At 41.6% G+C, this 20,057-nt stretch overlaps 2 protein-coding genes across 2 annotated transcripts; one reads left to right on the top strand and one right to left on the bottom strand.

Annotated features, from left to right (window-relative positions):
• Positions 1-289: 289 nt before the first annotated feature.
• ehhadh (enoyl-CoA, hydratase/3-hydroxyacyl CoA dehydrogenase) lies at positions 290-12,188 on the bottom strand. The gene is made up of 7 exons (XM_085373992.1): positions 12,037-12,188; positions 10,667-10,770; positions 9,598-9,767; positions 9,128-9,239; positions 7,660-7,764; positions 3,098-3,439; positions 290-2,667 (listed from the first exon to the last, which is right to left on the bottom strand). Exons 1-7 carry the CDS (start codon positions 12,108-12,110, stop codon positions 1,415-1,417), a joined length of 2,160 nt encoding a protein of 719 aa, XP_085230118.1. The 5' UTR covers positions 12,111-12,188; the 3' UTR covers positions 290-1,414.
• A 292-nt stretch (positions 12,189-12,480) lies between these two features.
• Positions 12,481-18,626, top strand: tmem41aa (transmembrane protein 41aa). Its single transcript, XM_085373993.1, has 5 exons — positions 12,481-12,720; positions 14,293-14,443; positions 14,925-15,086; positions 16,955-17,093; positions 18,036-18,626. The coding sequence occupies exons 1-5, from the start codon at positions 12,539-12,541 to the stop codon at positions 18,248-18,250; spliced, it is 849 nt and encodes a 282-aa protein (XP_085230119.1). The 5' UTR covers positions 12,481-12,538; the 3' UTR covers positions 18,251-18,626.
• Positions 18,627-20,057: the final 1,431 nt, after the last annotated feature.

Raw genomic sequence — 20,057 nt, 5'->3', positions numbered from 1 at the left:
GGAACCCCGTGAAGAAGCCAAATAAAAGCGGTGCACAACGCTACACTTAAACATATTCAAGCCCCAAAATGCCTGCTTGAAGTAATCTGATTACATGTTACATATATAAATATAATGTAAAATGTTTAATTTAATTGAAATATATATATTCAGCTTATACCGATCACACTTTCCTTAATGATTCATTATTTGACTAAATAAACTTTAGATTTTAGATATTGCATCATTTTGATGAGGACCAATCATTCATTTTTTTGTATAAATCACAACAGATCAACACCTGATTGTATAAAGTCTTTATTGGAAGAGTCAGATTATACTGTGCAGTATCATTAGTGACAACCAGGAAAAGCAAAAAGTTAATTTACATTCAAACGTTAGCATATTATGTGCCATATATGTTTTTGGTAAACAATTTTAAAAGCACAAACTTAAGTAAAGACATTTTATTCACAATTATTAGTTTTATTTCCTCTGTAGAGCTTCATCTGCTGCAATACATTCGCTGGCTTCAAAGCCTGGTCAGGTCTGTTTTTCACTGTGGCCACTCCTAGTATTGTGTCCACCTCCGTGTGTGAATAAAGTAGACAAAATATAAGAAATGATAATACAGTCAAACTGTACAAACTGTCAGTAAGATCAAAATAAAACGAGGCTGCAGTTCAAATCCAGTCTGAGTGATGTTCTTATCCTTTGGGCTTTTAAATCTGTATCTGTTGGTGCCGAGTGCCCATATTTGTTGAGGGGTCTGGCTTTGCAGTGTCCAAGTCATACTTCCCCCATGGGGACAATAAAGTATCTGTCTGTCTATCTACAGACAACACTGCCCAGCCTCTCCACAGTGGTCTGGTCCACCAGAGACAGAATGACTAAGTACTTTGCTGAACGCCACAGGAGGTCCCTCCTCCCCGCAGTCATCCATCTCTGCTGAAGATGTATAATTTCTTCCTTCTGTTATTCTTATCAGCTGACATTTCACGTACACTAAGATGACTTGCTTCCTGCAAATATCCCCAGTACTGTGCTGTTCATCTACTCCCGTCACACTTTTCTTTCAGTTTATTTTTCCAAATTATGGTTAATTTTCCTTAAAGCGCGTGCCATTCTACTCCTGAAGATTTGCACTATTAATTTTTTGGATCAATCTATTGTATCAATCTTTATTACTGCTACTAATACACAATAGACACTGTTTTTATTAGTATTTCATGTTGAACATATTCATCTATGAGGTGAGCAATTTTCCTGTCACGATAAAAAACAAATGCGGTTGGCAAAGACAGGAGGTCCTTTTTTGGTTTAAGGTAAATGCATTTAGTTTTACAGGTGCTTCTTATTATTTGATTATGCAAGTCAACATTTAATCAGCTTGTAAACTCAGAAGTGCATTAACACATTAAAGTTGAAATGTTGTTTACAGCTGGCTGCGGACTTTCTTAATCACTTCCCTCCACTTTTGGATTGGTGGGCTGCCGCTGGCCACCAGCTTCCTGAGCAAGTGGCAGGGCTGCAGGCTGGGCACATCAGGGTGAGCCTGGTAGTAGTGCTCGAGCCTCTCAAGGACTTTGTTTAGGCCAACTGTGGCAGCGTAAAACATGGGGCCTCCGTGGTGTCTAGGCCAGCTGTAGCCAAACACGTAAATGACGTCGATGTCTTCAGGCCCTGCGGCTATTCCGTCCTCCAGGATGCGGAAGCCCTCATTGATCATGGAATAGAGGCAGCGCTCCAGCACCTCCTGGTGGTCTATGCGGTGTGCCACCAAAGCGTGCCGGGCTCGGTACTCATCAAGGAAGCTGTGCAACCAAGGGTCAGGCTTAGCCACCTGACTGCCAGGTTTATCATACTGATACCACCCTCTGCCTGTTTTCTGACCAAACCGTCCCTGCTCGCAGAGCAGGTCTCCCAGGGGGCTGTACCTACGACCTTGTCGGAGCCTCGTTGGCTGTCCCGTTGTTGGGTCGGGCATTGCCAAGCCATCAGCCATCCTCACTTTCCAGCCCACATCAAGCCCAGAGAGGTCAGACATTCTGAACACACCCATGGCAAACCCAAACTCCTCCAGCACTTGATCCACAAACTCAGGTGTGGCTCCCTCTTCCAACAAGAAGAGGGCTTGTTCCAAATACGGCTTCAGCATGCGGTTCCCCACAAAACCCCGACAATTTCCAACCGCCACACTGACTTTCCCAATTTTCTTTCCCAGTTGCATGGCAGTTGCCACAGCAAGAGGAGAGGATTTTGGCCCATAAACCACCTCCAGCAGCTTCATGACGTGGGCTGGAGCAAAAAAGTGCATCCCAACCACAAGCTCTGGGTTGCGGGTTTGACAGGCCAGCTGGTCGATATCTAATCCAGAGGTGTTTGAGCACAGGAACGTGCTAGGTTTACAAACAGCGGACAGCTGCTGAAAGACCTTCTTTTTCAGAGCCATGTCCTCAAACACAGCTTCGATGACAAGGTCGACATCTGCTACCGACTGGATGTTACGGCCGTAATTGATCTTGTCTAGAGCAGGAGCGACCCCACGTCTCTTAGCCCCTCGCTCCAACATGCCTGATATTGCCTGCTTTGCCTCCATCAGCTGCTTCTCTTGAGTCTCCACAGCTACCACGGAGAACCCTGCCTGTGCAAGGGCAACAGTTATGCCTCTTCCCATGGTGCCAAGACCTGAAACGACAAAAAAACAAAACAAAACCAAAAATCACGCTGACTATAGGGGGGGGAAAAATATCGGAACCAACAGCCATGCAAATGCCAGAGACATTTCTGTTAAATTACAGGATATAAATATATACACGGAACATTTTGTGCAATGCTAGACTGTAAATAGTTTTACATTGGCAGCATAGCGTTTTTCCAAAGCCTGCAATTTTAATACACAAGCTGCTGAGCTTCACATATCCAGATTGTCATACATCCAAGCCTCGCGGCAGGGAAGAGACATCCATTAAAACTCAGCTGAAGTGTAAACAAGGGCTTAGTTTCCATAGGCAACCTGGATGTAGAGATGCCACTCGGATAGTGAGATGAGTCAACGTGCTTGTGATAAATGAAAAGCTTGGGACAAGTAGAAATTAAAAGCCACAAAAGCCCTTACCAATCACAGCTGCTTTATGTACAGGCCTGGGCTTGCTCGTATCCCAGCGGGCTCCACTGGGCATGCTCCACCTGCCGACGGCTCTCTGAGCAAAGAAAAAGTACTGCAGAGCGCGGGCCTGGCCAGAGGTGAAGAGAGTAGCCATCAGCTCTCTCTCCCGCTCCATTCCCTGATTGTAGGGCAGGGTGGCCGCTGCGCGCACCGCCTGGACACACGCAATTGGTGCTATGGCTCCACGGGCAGTCCGGCGCACCCTCTGCATCACTTCCTCAAACAGAACAGCCACATCAGAGGGGCACAGACACGGATATGTGCTTATACGACGTGCATCCAGCGGCTGATCTGCAGGGGGGAAAAAAAAAAAGAGAAAGAAAGAAAAAAAGGACGATGTGACCCCAGCCGAATGATCGCCTGCTTTCAGCTTCGTCACACTTCTGACAGCTAAACCTGTAGTCTGCAATTACATTTCTGATTTCTGTGCAGATGCCTCTGCACAATTCAACTTTTCAAACCGAAAAGTGCCTCCCATCTTCCAGAGGTACCACTCTTTTCCACCTTCTCAAATTTGTCAACCAGCTCTCAGCACACACAGTCCAGGTGTAATTGGTTTTTCAGGCACACTCATCCACTCAATCACTAGATAGCCCGGTAGCTTATACGTGCAGAGGGATTTGACAGACCATTCCCAGATAATGGGAGGGACCTTGCCAGTTTACTGTTACCATTCACCTTGAATAACGCAGATCTGAAACAGAATGAAAAGCAAAACAGACAAAATAGCAGGTAAATTTCCAACTGTGAGAGCAAAGAAGAGAGGGGGGGATAAACTGAATTCGCAATCCTTTGAGCAACATCATTTCTCCCCCCACGCGCCAAATTACATGAAAAGATTTAATATAAAGATACTAAAACTTTCGAACGTAAGATTTCCCATCTGATGTGTTCAAGCCTGAGGAACAATGACTGTGAAGAAGATGACCACTCGGCTAAAACCTTGTTAAAAATCTTAATTCCCGTTCCTGTCTCCTCTGACGTGATTACATGGGACAGTAGTCAGAATCCTTCACAGCTCCACTGAATTACACTCAGCCATGGGTCTGGGCCAGAAACTGGGTCACCATGGCAAAGCTTAAAGGGACAGTGGCCATATTTGATTATGAGTATCCACTTAGTAAGGAGGTATTTTGCCTAAAACAACATACTGTAAGTGTGGAATGACTTATGAGGGTCATTTTAAACCAGTTTAATGCACATTCTGTCTACAATAAATGTCTGTGAAGTATTGTGTGTCAGTGCAATGCGATTCCTGTGTAATTTAGGAGAGTATTATTGAAGCGCTTAATCTGTAAATGGTCGAGCTGTGGATTTGTTGCGCAGCGGTTGGGAATCCTGGCCGTCCTCACAGATGTAGCGGGACAGATGTTGCAACCGCTGGGGTAAAAAAGTTAATCTCGTCACCAGCCTCGACTCGCGAGCTTGCGTGTATATGGTGTGTGTTGTGAGTGTGTGTGTGTGTGAGTGTGTGTGTACATCTGCGAGGCCACACGTGCATCAGTTTAAGTGCAACTGCTCTTTAATAATAATAATAATACATTTTATTTAAATAGCGCCTTTCAAAGCACCCAAGGACACTGTACAACAGATAAAAACTGGAAATATACACAATGGTAAAAATAGAAGATAAAAGTTAAAACATACAGAAATTTAAGAATAGGCAATTTTAAACAGATGAGTTTTGAGGGTGGACTTAAAAAGAGAGAATGAACTAATATTTCTGAGGTCCGGGGGTAGGGAATTCCAAAGTCGAGGGGCAGAGCAGCTAAAGGCCCTCCCTCCCATTGTGATCAGACGAGCAGAGGGAACAGAGAGAGAAAGAGAAGATGAAGATCTGAGGCAGCGGGATGGGAGCTTCATCTGTAATAAGTCAGAGAGGTACGGTGGAGAGAGAGAATGAATAGCCTTGAATGTATACAGAATTATTTTAAAATGGATGCGAAATTTGACCGGGAGCCAGTGAAGTTGCTTCAGGATTGGGGAGATGTGGTGGGTAGAAGAAGTCCTAGTAATAATACGGGCAGCAGAGTTCTGGACACGTTGGAGCTTGTTGATAGATTTTTGTGTGAGGCCAAATAATAATGAGTTGCAGTAGTCAATTCTAGAGATAACAAGATTATGGATGAGAATGGCAGTGGCGTGAGGTGTGAGGAAGGGGCGGAGGCGATTAATGTTACGGAGTTGGAAATATGCTGCACGTGTAATATTATTGATATGTGAGTTAAAGGATAATGTGCTATCGAGAATGACACCCAAGCTTTTCACAGAGGGAGAGATAGGGACCAGCGAGTTATTGATGGTGAGAGAGAAATTGTTAATTCTGGATAGCAGTCGTTTAGTGCCAACCAGAAGAAGTTCCGATTTATTGCTGTTGAGTTTAAGAAAGTTGGAGGAGAACCAAGAATTAAGTTCAGCTAGACAGAGGATGAGGGAGGGTGGAGGAAGAGTAGAGTCAGGTTTGGTAGAGAGATAGAGCTGGGTGTCATCGGTGTAGCAGTGGAACTGAATATTATATTTACGAAAAATATGTCCGAGTGGAAGAAGGTAGATGATGAAAAGAAGGGGCCCGAGGACAGATCCCTGGGGCACCCCAGTGGATAAAGGAGAAAGCTGAGAAGTGAAGGATTTTAATTGAATGAACTGAGTGCGGTCAGATAGGTATGATTTAAACCAGGCTAGTGGAGTGTGAGAGAGACCAATAGAAGCTAATCTGCTAAGGAGAATGGGATGAGAGATGGTGTCAAAAGCTGCACTCAGATCAAGAAGGATAAGGATGGAGAGGAGACCAGAATCAGCTGCTATAAGAAGGTCGTTTGTTATTTTTATAAGAGCAGTTTCAGTGCTATGTAGAGGACGAAAGCCAGACTGGAACTGTTCATAAAGGTTATTATCAGTTAGGTGAAGATGGACTTGTGAAGCAACTATTTTTTCAAGGATTTTTGAGAGAAATGGTAGATTGGAGATAGGACGAAAATTATTAAAGTTGTTGGGATCTAGACCAGTTTTTTTCAGAATTGGGGTAAATTTGGATAAATATGTACCCACACACTGTGTGCACAGACTGATTGTACTCCGTGGGTGTCGTCAGCTGCGCGTCTCGATGTCACAAACAGTCACGCTCGGTTTGTAAAGTTAATTGCACATTTCTCGTCCCTACTTAACACCCCTGCTAATCAACCTAAAAGACTGGAATATCTGTTAAAAACCTCCACAGATTCGGCCCGATCTCCTCAAATCTCCCATCTTGTACACCGTTGGCTTCTCCGTCTGACTCACTCTAAGCCTCGGCTTTACCAACAACACTCACTTCCTCACCCACTCAAAGTCAACTTGGCAGTAGACTGCGGAGGGAAAAAAACAAAAAACATTTGTGTAAAAAAAATGTTTTTTAAAAAAAAAAAGCACAAGACTGTAATCATCTTTTGATTGTAAATCAAACCTAAAGACTTAACTGTTGACGTTTTGTGCAGATGTAGTGAGATTGCTGCCAACATAAATGCCTTCGAAATGAGCCGTCACTGCCAAGAAATCTCACCAGAGATGAAGATGACATCTCTGGAATAAAAATAAATAAATCAAAAAAAAAAATCTAGCACGCACCCTACAGGGTAGTCATGAAAACATCATCTCACGTTCCTTTCGTGGAGAAGAAACATAAGCTCTCGCAGGGCTATGCCGAGGCAGGACTAAACAAAATGTACCTTCCCCTCACCGAACCACACAGCAGAGTGGGTGGTGTGTGCATTATTCTGCAGTACTAGAGGGAATATAGCACTCATAAATGCTCAAATGAATAAAGGGAATAGGACATTCTGATATGCCTCTCCGCTTTCTTGCTGAGTGTTGGATGAAAGGTTTCATAGTACTTGTGTCTGTATGCCTAATATGAGGTTGCTTAGCTTAGCGCAAAGACCGGTAAAAATTGAGGCTTTTTTCCAAAAAGTAAACTAGATGACTGAAAAATTTTGTCATACTTTTTCATTCAGGCTGAGTCTACCAATGCTTTCTGTCACTATTTATCACCATCTAGCAAATATGAATGGGCCGCTCTTTCCACTGACTGATAAATCATCCTAAACTACAGGGATGTGGCACACTTCGCAGCCCATTCAGCGAGTAAATGAGGCTGGTACGCACGTGTGGGGGAAATCCTCATCCTCCAAAATGACTGGTGAGGGCCCGTTATGAATATTCTAGGAAAGTTTGTCCCTTTTCGCCCTTCTGAATAATACAGCAAAAGCAGTGAAGACATCAGAGCACATCTGACAGATCCATGAAACATTTATGGCTTCTGTGGTGAAGGATCTGGCTGCTGCATTTTCTCCTTCCTTTTACTTCCACAACCTACATATCAGCGCTTCTTGATGTCAGACTCGCCTAAAATAACTGCTCTAGGTGGAATTTCTACCCTGCTTCCACAGAATCAATTTTTAAACCAGTGAAGAGAGAGAGTATAATAAGCCAGTGAGTACCATTTGCTTCTTTTTTTCCCTTCATCCACATCTCACCTGCGACTCGCTGGGCAAACTTCACAGCTACATTCACAGTGTTGTGATCAGTAATCTGGTCCACTAATCCGAATTTCAGTGCCTCTGCGGCAGTCACGTGGCGACCTGTGGGAGACATGAGTGTCGTCAAGGCTCCATATGAATGATACGATGAACATAATATGAATTAATGATGACCGTTTCAGGTGACCTTGGCATTTAGACGCTTAGCTTAAAACCACATCATCTCCTGTTTTAGTTAAATAAAGGCAACGTCTCACAAAACTAAATAGCATAATAGAGTAAAATAGACTTTTAAAAAAAATCAAAAGATGAAGAATTATAGTTTGTGAGGAACATTTCAGACATTCTGAACAGGGCAGTGAATCGCTCCTGCAGCATCACATAGTAAAACGTTAATTCACGCTGACCTCTGCTGGTCATCAATGTAAACTGTCTCCTGGTTTATTTTGATTTTATTTTCAGTCACATGTGAAAAAAGAAAAAAAAAAAACCCTTGCTGTTTCCATAGGAATTACAGGGGTAAGCAGCAGACAGGTGCTGCTAATCAAATACAGTTAAATAAATGATCATTAGCAAGTGTGAGCATTTCTATGAAAGCAGGAGCTTTGGTAGACTGCCAACATCCAAACAAATTCACCTCAAGGTCACAGCGTGCAACAATCAGAGAAACGGCAAAAAATAAAAAATAAAATAAACCAACTTAAGAGCAACATCTTAGGCCTTAGTTTGTTCGTTAAATATTAAAGTCATGGTTGTACAATCAGAGACACACTGAACAAATATGACTTGTTTGGTTTCCAGGAGAAAGCCTCTTCTCTCCAGAGGCAGCACAGCTCTATTTGCAGAATTGCATCTGAACAAAACATAAGACTTCTGGAACAATGTGATTTGGACAAACAAGACAAAGTGGAGATGTTTGGTCATAATGCACAGAAAACAAAACACAGCATCAGCACAAACACCTCACAACAACAGTTAACCACTGTGGTGAAGGGCTGATCATTCAGACTCTGTATACCAAAGTATTCTAGAGTCAAATATGAGGCTCTCTGTCCGTGAGCTAAAGCTCGGCCAAAATTGGGTCATTGAACTGGACGATGAGCCCAACCACAACAGCAAATCTACAACACTTGCTGTAGGCCCAGTGACTAATATGCTGTGTTGAGACCTTAAGAGAGCTCTGTATACTCAAATGCCAGCAAACCTCAATGAAATGAAGCAATGTTGTAAACACATGATGTGAGAGGCTATAAAGTCAAACTATTGCCTCTATAGGCGGTTCTATAAGCTACTGAATAGTTTCTCATTAGTTTTTAGCAGGACTGCATACAGTGACACGTCTGGGTGCTTTATTATCAAACGTTTTAGGGCGTGCTCTTCTTCAGAAACCAAAAGTTGCTGGGAGTCGCCAAGTTTAGGAAACTTTATTAATCAAAGTCAGACAGTGTTAACTTCTTTCTGCTACCTGTGGTGATGAGGTCCAAGGCAGCCGGGACACCGATGAGCCTCGGCAAACGTTGGCTTCCCCCTGCACCAGGCAGCAGCCCCAGAGTCACCTCTGGAAGTCCCACTCTGGCCTGAAAAGACATAAAGGCACAAAATTTGATAAACGGGACGTACTGAACTGTGGAGGTTTAGACATTAGAGAAAAATGTTTCTGGAAATATTCTTTGAATATGATATGTGTTATTCTGCCTGGCTTCTGTGAGTGACATAAATATCAAATGTATTCTGGACAGATAAGAACCTTTTCAAGTCTGACAGACAAACTCACTCTTTTTCTAGTCATTTGCAAATTTATTAAAAAAAAAACAAAAAACATTATTATGCAAAAGCTTCACAACATGCCAGATACTGACAGACATCGATGCGTTACATCGCTGACATTAAAGAGACACTGGCTGACAGGGACAGAGATCTGAAGCATGAACTAACTTTAGAGTGTGCGATCCGATAATGACAGCCAAGTGCCAACTCAAGGCCTCCACCTAAAGCGATCCCCTCTATAGCTGCCACCACGGGCTTGGAAGCAGCCTCGATGGCATGGATCATCGGTATCAGGGGAGGCCCAGACATCTGTCCCCCAAACTCCTTGATGTCTGCTCCTGTTGCATAAATTCAAATCGACAAAATGATCAGAAACTTGGAGAAAGAAAGGTCATGATATGCAGATCAGCAATTCATTATTTTGTGTAGCTCTTTTCTACTTTTCTCAACCTTGTCTGACAGACATATTTGGGTTCTAGTTGAGAAAAAAACACGTTTCTCTATTTTTCATATTTTATAGAATGAAACACAACGGTTAAGCAAATAAGCTCCAAGTTAAATGATGGTGGACATAATGACACAAATAGTTGAAAAATGTACAGTTTAGGATTATTTCTATGTGAAATTATTTACTTCTGGTTTTGCTTTTGTGTTTACACCTGCAAATGCCATGTATTGTATTGTTTACTGCATTATGTGTATGCAACAAATCACCTTTTAATGATGGAATATTAACATTAAATTAATAAAAAGGGCAAAAAAAAAACCTACTGAAAATGTGTTTATTTTGTTAGAGTATCACTAATATGTTTGGTTGTTTGTGAACTTCACTGACACAGCCACCCTGGGGCGCCTCTGTCAGTGCACCCCAGGGTGGCTGTGGCTACAATGTAGCTTACCATCACCAGTGTGTGAATGTGTGCGTGAATGTGTGGATGACTGGATATGTAAAGCGCTTTGGGGTCCTTAGGGACTAGAAAAGCGCTATATAAATACAGGCTTTTTTTTTTTTTACTTTGTTCCCTTTTTAGGGACTCGAGGTGCCCACTCTGAAGGGAACTCAAATTGAAGGGAAAACACCAGAAGAACAAAGTGGGATCAACTTGATCCAATCTGTCATGGAGCATGTTTTTAAAATATACTTTAAAAAATAATTTCAATAGGATAAGTGAAAGAAGATGGGCAGACAGAGACACTTACATTATAAAATAAAAAATAAAAAAATAAATGTGCATACCCCCACAGAATATCCCATTCTGGCCACAGATGACCACAGACTTCACTTCTGGCTCACTGAGTGCTCTCTGCATCAAGTCCACAATGCCTTGCCTCACCGCTGCACTGCATGAGGAAAAAGTCACGACTTTATTTGGCCTTTTTTTCCACCCTTTGTGAAATTTGAAACTTAACAGTAAACTGTTCTGCTGTAGCCCTTCTTCACAAATTTAAAATAAAAGCATGTAACAAATACAGGCACAGCAGTATAAACTTTGATAATTAACATCTATGTACTTTATTTTTTGATAATTTTATCTTACGAAGCTAATAAAATGCATCATACAGTCGATTTCCCGTTAAGGTACACATCAGAATAGAATTAAAAAAAAAAAAAAAAACAAGATGAGAAAATGTCTATAAAACAGGGCAACGATAGCATAACTAAGGAGTAAATAGATTCATTTATTGCTACAGCTTAAGTGACTTAAAGTAAACTTGTGAGGTCCAGTAAAGGTTCCAGGGTCCAGTAGATCACACTGTGGTTGGGTGAGTTTTTAGTGAGCTGTTAATTAATCACAGTTCTCTGTTGTAATGTATTAAGCCTCAAGCTGTTCCTAAAGCAGCGGTGGTAATAAATCACCCTGAAGTAAATGCCGTGAATGAGATTAACCGATCACTAAAATGTACTTAAAGGTATGAAAACCTACTGACTCTATATGCAGAAGAATGGCAGCTGCCAGTTTAGGAATAATCTGCATGATGAGACAGCCGTCTATAAAAAGTACCAACTACAAAACCTTTGTGTCTATTTGTAAACAGGCTGTAGACACCAGGGTTTATGAAGGGGTGTATATAAAATAAACAAAGGACCTGTTTTGCAAGTAGCGACTCTGCGCTCTACATTATAAGCAATCCACTTCTTTATGGCAAATTAAAATATCTTTATACAACTAATATGGTATTTGTTTTAATTTTCTACTTCCCTCTTGGCCAGATTTATTTAAAAAAACATTAAGTATGATAAGTCTTTTTACTGGATAAATAAAGGACATAACAGTCACTTCAACTTTGGCACAGAAAGACTTGATATCACTCATGTTTGACAGATTATGGTTCAAGCCATTTACAACAGCAATCAGAGGATCACTCTCTCTGACGCCACCCTCTGGTAAAACCCCTGAGTTACTATCTTCTGGTGCACAAAGCTCTCTTTCGTGATTTCTACTTTTCTACTTGTTCTTGTGTAAGCTGCAAATTGCTGTTGCAGCTACAGCTCTACTGTATATAAAATCAATCAGGCACATGTGAATTCGCATTACGAGACACGCTAAAAAATAGAAAAATGCAGTATAAGAAGTTGTGCAGACCAAGTTCATTAAATCGGCTCACCTGAGTGCATTAACGGGAGGACTTTGGAGAGTAATCAAGCCCACGGATCCCGAAACGCGAGTGTACTGAGCCATGGTGTCGAAGGAATACTTGGAGTTGTCGCACTCTCTTTTTTGCAGTGCAGACTGAACTTTGAAACTTGACTTTAATCCAGTTAGCAATCCTTCATCACCTTTGTCACACTTCCTCCCCCTCCGTGTAAACAAACGCTCTTCTTCTGCGGCAAACACTCGCGCTTATCGCCCCCTATCGGAAGCAGAGAATATAAATAATTATTTTTTCCCCGCCTTTTATATTATTGATATGTACTTTAATCTGACTATTAAATTATAAGATATACTTGTGGGTGCTAGTGGGTTAGTAATTTGAATATTTTAACTGTTCTATTGACATGGGGATGTGACGTCACTGCGGCGGTTGGTTGCCGCTTCTTGCCGTTGCTATTCTCGCTGACAGCAACCGGGACGTGAAGCTTTTTTCTGGCTATCAAACTCAGGGGAACATGCGTTCACTCGTAGGACTAATTACGGTTGTCGCCGCAGCCAGCTTGTATCTATATTCCCTGTCCTTGTACCTCCCCGCGGGACCAAGAAAGCGTTCTGTCCGGAGCGCCGAGGCTGGACATGTGTCCGAGGAGCAACAGCAGCAGCCCGGCGACTCCTTAGACGAAGAAGAACCCAGCAGGTGACTGGTATATTTAGCCGCTGGCTGGTAACCCATAGTTTGGGGCTTTGTTATATGCTGTGCATAATTTAGCTTTATTTAAATTGGACCCTGCTGGGTCACTAGTAAGCTAATGTTAGCATGCAGCTCATAAGGCACAGGCAGCGTATGTGCAGGCTTTTAACCCCCCTTCAAAAAGCAGTGACTCTAAAAACTAACTAACTCTAACTGAAGCCTCTTTTGGAAAAGCTAAAGTTAAAACAGCAAGTCCAGTTTTTGCTTCTGTTTTAACTTGTGAGGGTTGTCATCAGGTCATAATTGACAAGTGCTGTGTTGTTGTTTACTGTAGAAATGTAATTTGGTTTTAATACAGTAGATTAACAGTGTCCAGCTCTTCCTGCATTATTTTGCGTTTATCTGGGCTCAACCTTTTTTTCCCACTGAAGTGTAGTTTTGGTAATGAATGAAAAAGAACACGCTCAAAGCTGTGTCATCCCAAACCAAGTCACGATTTTTCCCATATAAAAGTTGCACCAAGCCAGGACTCTAAATTACATGCAGAGCATTCAAGTTTTCAAGCGAGGTCCCATTTTTGAGTGAGGAAACCTCCTTCCGGTGTTTGTGTCATTCAGATACTTCATAGAAAGAGGTGTAATGGGATCCTCATATCATTCATTAGCCTAAAATAATACTTTTGCTCATTAGGTACACTTTTTGACTGCTTGTTAACACAAATGTATAATCAGCCAATCACACGGTGTGAGTGGCAGTTCTCTGGGTGAACATGGCTTGTTCTCACAGCACATCAAGCCCTGAATCAGATGGGCTACAGGGCAGAAGATTACATAGGAAAAGGAAACTGATGCTGGAATTCAAAGCAGATTTTTCAGCACCCTCTGGGTACTTTTGTACCAGCTGACCATTGTTTATCACCACAGCCTACCTGAGTGTCATTGTTGACCAGGTTCTTTCCTTTATAGCAGCAGTGTGTCCATTGTCTTCTTCCAGAAGAATAATGCACTGTGTCAGATACACTAAATCTGGTTTCTTCAACATGAAAATTAGGTCATTGCACTCAAATGGCCTCCACAGTCACCAGATCTCAATCTAATAGAGCACCTCTGGGATGTGGTGGGATGGGATATTTGCATCCATAAATGTGCAGCTGACAAAATCTGCAGCAACAGTGTGATGCTAACTGTTTGACTCTGTCTCACAAAGAATGAACTTTTCAAAGAAACTCACTTCATTCTTTGTACTTATCTTGGATTGAAGTGAGATTTGTCAATAGTAAAACAGATGGTAGTTAGAAAAAATTGCAGTTTCTTTAAAAAATAGCTTAGTTTTTTAAGTGATGTAAAAAGACTGTTTTGGTATCAGTTTTAGCAGATTTTAGCAGATATAGGTATAGGACCATGTTTGTAGTCCCATCAGCAATCACATGGGTTACTCTTTTGGGTATTTAAATCTAAAAATAACTTTAAGTTAAAACATTTTTGATCACAATGATATTTTTTCTGTGCTGCCGGTCTTTCTGTGAACATGAAACTGGCCTGACAGAAATGACTAACTTAAATGTGAATGTTCTCACAGGTTAAAGTTCCCTTCAGACTTGGAGGAGCTCCGGGAACTCGCTGAACTCTTGCAGTTCTACAAGACAGAGCACACTGGATATGTCCTGCTCCTCTTCTGCAGTGCTTATCTCTACAAGCAGTCCTTTGCTATTCCTGGATCCTCATTCCTGGTAAGGTAATGTCCTGTGTACAGATAGATCCAGGATGATAAGGCAAGCATTGTGATGAGCACAAAACTGGTAGATTTCTTGTGCTGGTTGTCTTAAAAACACATGTAAAATCCTTTTAATGAAGCATTTTGTATGTTTAAATACATTACGAGAACACATGGGCTAAAATATGCCAAAAGTGTCACATCTTGTAGGTGTGAAAAGATTACATTTGCATGCAAGATGAAGGAAAATTCAAAAGGCACTTGGGCAGCATGCGGTATGCAGCTTGTGTCTCTTGTTTAAATAAATGCGGAGGATAAAAGAATATTCAGATAATGCAAATGACAATCTGAGTGGGCAGAACTGCCAAAATACTGGCTTCACACCAGTGTTAGATCACAAAGTATTTCTCTCCTTTCGCATGTAGAGACGCCACAGAGCTGTGTGTCAGATGATGCCTATTAACGCGGGCTTTTGGTCTCCATTTGTCATTGTGTAGAACATTCTTGCGGGAGCTATATTTGGACCCTATCAAGGACTGCTGCTTGCCTGTGTGCTCACAACTGTGGGCTCTACAATGTGCTTCCTCCTCTCCCAATTCTTTGGAAAACACTACATTGTGAACCTCTTCCCAGATAAAGTCTCCACATTGCAGAGAAAGGTATGACTGGGCTGTCACACAAACAAAACACGCTGAAGGAAACAAAGATAGTAAGTTTTTGAAATACCGGTGGACTAAAATTAAGTTGTTTTCTCAGAGATCAACTGTTAATTTGGCTGTGTGTGCTGTAAATAAACAGTAAAGAGGGCTACGCTTTATCTTATTTACAAAAATCAAAGGTTTTACCTGTCAAGCTATTATTAACAATAATACTTCCTACAAGAAGACATTGGCCATATCATATTATCACTTTAAGAAATCCAGTATACTCATTTTTACAAATAGAATCTGATAAATCAGTGACTTCTTGTCCTTGAAAAGGAAGAAATGGTTGACAGGTGTAATTTCAGACTCTGCTGTCAAATATGTAGAAGCGACATTGTTGTGTTCCCACACAAAGCCCAGGAGAAAGTTTGACACAGAGCCAGCCATAACCTAAAATTTCAGAGAGAACAGCTACCACAATGTCAGCTTTCTTTGTTAGGAAGGCCTTTCTACTTCAGGCTGTATGTGTGCTTATGTGAAAGGGGGTGTTTGCTACATCACTCTTCTTGCTCATAAAATAGATTGAGTCCCACCTACTCCAGTCAGAGACACCTGGTGATAGAGCAGGTGATGGAGATCTGTAAAGAATATGAAATATGTAACCACTGAAGGCAATACTGCTGGCTCAAAGAAAAAAAAAAGACAACAGGACAACGCTGGCAGGAAGTCATTAATCTTGTGAATTCACGAGTTTGTGTTGTTGTTGTTGTTGTTTTTGTTTCTTTCTGACAGCTGCACATTAATTCAATTCAATTTTATTTATATAGCGCCAAATCACAACAAAAGTCGCCTCAAGGCGCTTCATAGATACAGAGAAAAACCCAACAATCATATGACCCCCTATGAGCAAGCACTTTGGCAACAGTGGGAAGGAAAAACTCCCTTTTAACAGGAAGAAACCTCCGGCAGAACCAGGCTCAGGGAGGGGCGGCCATCTGCTGTGACCGGTTGGGGTGAGAGAAGGAAGACAGGATAAAAGACATGCTGTGGAAGAGAGACAGAGGTTAATAACAGATATGATTCAATGCAGAGAGGTCTATTAATAAATAGTGAGTGAGAAAGGTGACTGGAAAGGAAAAACTCAATGCATCATGGGAATCCCCCGGCAGCCTACATCTATCCGATTGTTAAGTGATGACGTGACGAATCCTACTTCCGGGCCTAAAGTAGTCTGCGTTTAATATGGCTTTTGTGTTGTTAACATGTTTAATGTTATGTATTTTCTTCTATTTAATCAATCAAGTCAATTTTTTTTTTCTCTTAAGTTTTAATAATTAAACCGAAAGAGATCAAATGCAGTAAAACCTGAGACATGGCTTTGCTGTGTGGGTCACAAAAAGAATAAGTTGAAGAGAACTGATCAAACACGCTCCTATGCACAGCTCACATGCTGACACAGCAGTGGCTCTCCCTGACCTAAAGTACTCCCTGGTGCTGAATGCTGAGTGGAGTCAGCTGCAGAGGGCGGTGCCAAGGACAGGAGAGAGAGATAACCCACGCGCACAGGCAAAATAAGGTAGGCCTGCTGGGCCTTTAACGGACGTATATGTACTGACAAGATGAGCTTCTTCGTAGCTGGTGGGTGTTTGGCAAATATCCGAGTATACTGAGAGTTATGCCAGATTTGGATTTGCATTATTATTCACCAAAAGGACTACTTGACTGTAACGCTTTGAAAAGATGACTCTTGGTATAGTTTTGCTGATGAGTTAACTTGCGCGTGACTAGTTGATGTGAACAGGGGACGAGAACAATGACACACACCTGCCGCCTGCCTCTGTAAATATCTCCAGCCCCTCTGATCTGTTCTCCTTGTCTTCCAGGTGGAGGAAAACCAGGACTGTTTGTTCTTCTTCCTGCTCTTCCTGAGGTTCTTTCCCATGACTCCCAACTGGTTTCTGAATATGTCTGCCCCAATTGTAAACATCCCCATCACCTTCTTTTTCTGCTCAGTCTTCATTGGTAAGCACACACAGATTTTCTGCTTGGTGACACTAAGTGAGGTACGTCTAGCACTCCACATTGAAAACAAAATACTGGATGACGATCAGCTTCAGCTTTTAAAATAGTCAGTCACTATTGACAGGCTAAAACCAAGCTTATTAGCTTTAACTTTTTGAATTATCGCTTCCTGGAAAACTCTGCTATATCTATTAATACGCCTCTAGATTTAGATAATTCTGTGCCTATAAAAAATCATAACCATATCTGACTTAAACTGACTGATTTCCTCGTCTTTAAACGAGTTGCAGGCATCTTTGATCTGGTCATGGTCATTAAACTTGCACAGAGAGCAACAACCTCTTTGACTTTGACTTTCAGGTTGAAAGTTAATCATATCGTTAATAGAAAAGGAACAGAACAGGTATAAATGTTGGCAACAGTGTCGGCCACATGTGGGCTCTTAGTATCCAGCGCCCATCACACACATGAAAACATTGTTTTTTCCTTACTAATTTTGATAAATGCATTTGTTTGTTTTTAAGGGTATTAACAAAATTATTACTTATATGTTCGAAATAAAAATCGGATTGATTGTGATGTTGTTACTTACCAGCTCGTGCCAGGCCTCCTACAGCTTGCATAAAACCTAATTAAACTCCTCTTCACAGCACAGACTTAAGCCTGGTTTCTACATAGATATGCACACTAAGAATTTATATGGTGGCATATGCCAACACTCCGGTATAACCACATGAGTTGTAATAGAGTAAAAACAAGTAACTGTTTTTTAAAGGGGGGGAAAAACACAGTTTTCATGTGATAGCATAGGGTTAGGATTATGGGTTCTTGGGCCTTACAGGGTTAAGCAACAACAACACAACGCTGCATCTGTCATTGCAAATTAAGTTACCCATCGTGTTTCAGCACAATTTGTTCTTGCTCTATTGTCCGCTTCTTCAGGCCTCCTGCCATACAACTTCATCTGCGTCCAGACAGGCGTCATGCTATCCGAGGTGTCATCGCTGGATGACTTGTTCTCCTGGGAGCGGCTCCTGCAGCTGCTGGCCATCGCCTGCATGGCTCTGCTGCCTGGTGCCCTCATCCGCCGCTTCAGTCAGAAGCGACTCAAACTTGGCATCCAGTCACAGAATGGACTCGATAAGAAGGTCCAGTGATCCATCCTGGGACTGAGTTTGTTTGTTAACATACTGATGCCTTCTGCCCTCGAGAGCGAATGAAACACACACACACACACACGTGTAAAGTGCTTTACTGTTGCAGAGCCACCTGGACAAATCACAGTGGGAGTATTTGAGGAGAATTATGTCGTACCAGATATTTCCGTGCCACATGTTGGCACAGCAGTAAATGTTTATAGATGTAGGAATGTACAGTGGTGACACGAAGGGGCGGGGGGCATTTTAAGGAAATTTTGCTCTTGCACTCATGTTCAGAAAGCAAGTGTTCAAAGTGCCTGTTGTGGAGTTTTGAACTCACACTTCTACCTCCATGAGCACCAGAAAGAGATGGTGTAAATGTTTGATGGTTTTGTGGGGCTTTTATGATTTTTCTTTTTGGTTTATATGAGTATGTTATGTTTTTTTTTATTGTTTTGACAATCGCTTCTTGCAGTTTCAGTGTTAATCTTTCTTTTTTTTTGGGGGGGGGGGGGGGGGGGGGGGTCATTTAGAGGCCAGAATTTGACCTCTGGAAAAGAAGCGTGACCGGATTAAATGGCTTGTTATATGGGACGTGTTTAACGTGTTAAGGTGTTCTCTGGTATTGTCTGAAAACCGATGTGCAGTTAATTTGGGTGACTGGAAGCTTTAATCCTGCTAGAAAAAAATCCTTCTTTGCAGTCTTTTTGTTGGTTTAGCAGTAAAATGTCTTTCTTCTGATTTGTATATTTTGTTTTAATGTATGGGTTTCAAATTTAATACTTGGTGATCTTGTGCACGGTGCAAGATGAAACAGAACCACTGAGGAGAAGCTCCAGTGCACTCGGTGGATGAAGGGATTTTTTTTTAATGGTTTTACTTACATCGGGCTTTTTTTCAGTGTGACTGACCTTTGGTGTGTCAGATTGTAAGTGTTGAAAGCACCTTTATTAGAGAGGTACAAAACCTTTGAAATAATAAAACGTGAAAAGTTTTCTTTCAAATATTCTTTATTGCTCAGATCCAGGTTGCTCAGCAATACAGTTCACTCACAACTCAAAACAACAGCATGGCTGTTACCAGAAAGGCACGGATCCACGAGATGTAGTAACATTGGATCATATGTCTGTCCAGTGCACAGTCACCAATTACCTTGAGGTGTTTTTGGGACCTTTTGGCCTGTGGGAAATGTAGGACGTGAGGGTTTGTGACCTACTGAGGAAACAAAAGGAATCTCCCAAATGGTGAAGAGCAGTTAAGAGTCGGATCGATGTAAAACCACAAATTGAAGTATAGTGCTATATGACGTGTAGTACATACTGGATCGCCTGCAATAGTCTCATGCAAGTCTTTGCATTTTTCTCAGTTCACAAGTTAGGACGACAAAAAAACAAAACAAAAAAAAAAAAACCACTGCTGTGGTTCTGCACATCTGACCAGACTTGATCCTTCATCACCTGATCCATACTTGTTTTTGTTAATTTGGATGGTGTTGAATATTCAGTCCCATAGGCAGAACAACTTTTACCAGCACTTTTATTTTCAGACCTGGTTACTCTGCCCACTCATATCTACTTTGCATTTTCTTTTTCTTATCCCCCCACCTCCCCCATCCCAATCTTAAAATCTGTTTAAAATCCTAGCTAGGACACAATTTAACAGCAAGTAGTGATCTAACATGACTGGATAATAAAGAATCCCAGCTACTGCTCCAGACTACATTTAATCAGTGTAACTGACAAGAAAACCAGATCAACAGAAAACGAAATAAAGCCTAAGTTATTCAACCGCTGTGCGATATGACTAACAGCACTGTGCGTCCTTA

The sequence above is a fragment of the Diplotaxodon limnothrissa genome, linkage group LG16, assembly GCF_057381915.1.
Source record: "Diplotaxodon limnothrissa isolate DT_005_m linkage group LG16, D_limnothrissa_male_GT1.1, whole genome shotgun sequence".
Taxonomy (NCBI): Eukaryota; Metazoa; Chordata; class Actinopteri; order Cichliformes; family Cichlidae; genus Diplotaxodon; species Diplotaxodon limnothrissa.
Note: the sequence above shows the minus strand (reverse complement) of the source record. Positions and strands in the feature narration are given on the sequence as shown.

What these genes read in the sequence shown, in the direction of transcription:
- ehhadh (XM_085373992.1), bottom strand. Translation starts at nt 12,110, where the DNA reads ATGGCTCAGTACACTCGCGTTTCGGGATCCGTGGGCTTGATTACTCTC. An exon ending in GAATGGGATATTCTGTGGGG is followed by an intron (nt 9,768 to 10,666) that starts GTATGCACATTT and finishes TTTATGCAACAG; the next exon opens with GAGCAGACATCAAGGAGTTT. An exon ending in CTTGGACCTCATCACCACAG is followed by an intron (nt 7,765 to 9,127) that starts GTAGCAGAAAGA and finishes TGTCTCCCACAG; the next exon opens with GTCGCCACGTGACTGCCGCA.
- tmem41aa (XM_085373993.1), top strand. Translation starts at nt 12,539, where the DNA reads ATGCGTTCACTCGTAGGACTAATTACGGTTGTCGCCGCAGCCAGCTTG. An exon ending in GACGAAGAAGAACCCAGCAG is followed by an intron (nt 12,721 to 14,292) that starts GTGACTGGTATA and finishes ATGTTCTCACAG; the next exon opens with GTTAAAGTTCCCTTCAGACT. An exon ending in TTCCTGGATCCTCATTCCTG is followed by an intron (nt 14,444 to 14,924) that starts GTAAGGTAATGT and finishes GTCATTGTGTAG; the next exon opens with AACATTCTTGCGGGAGCTAT.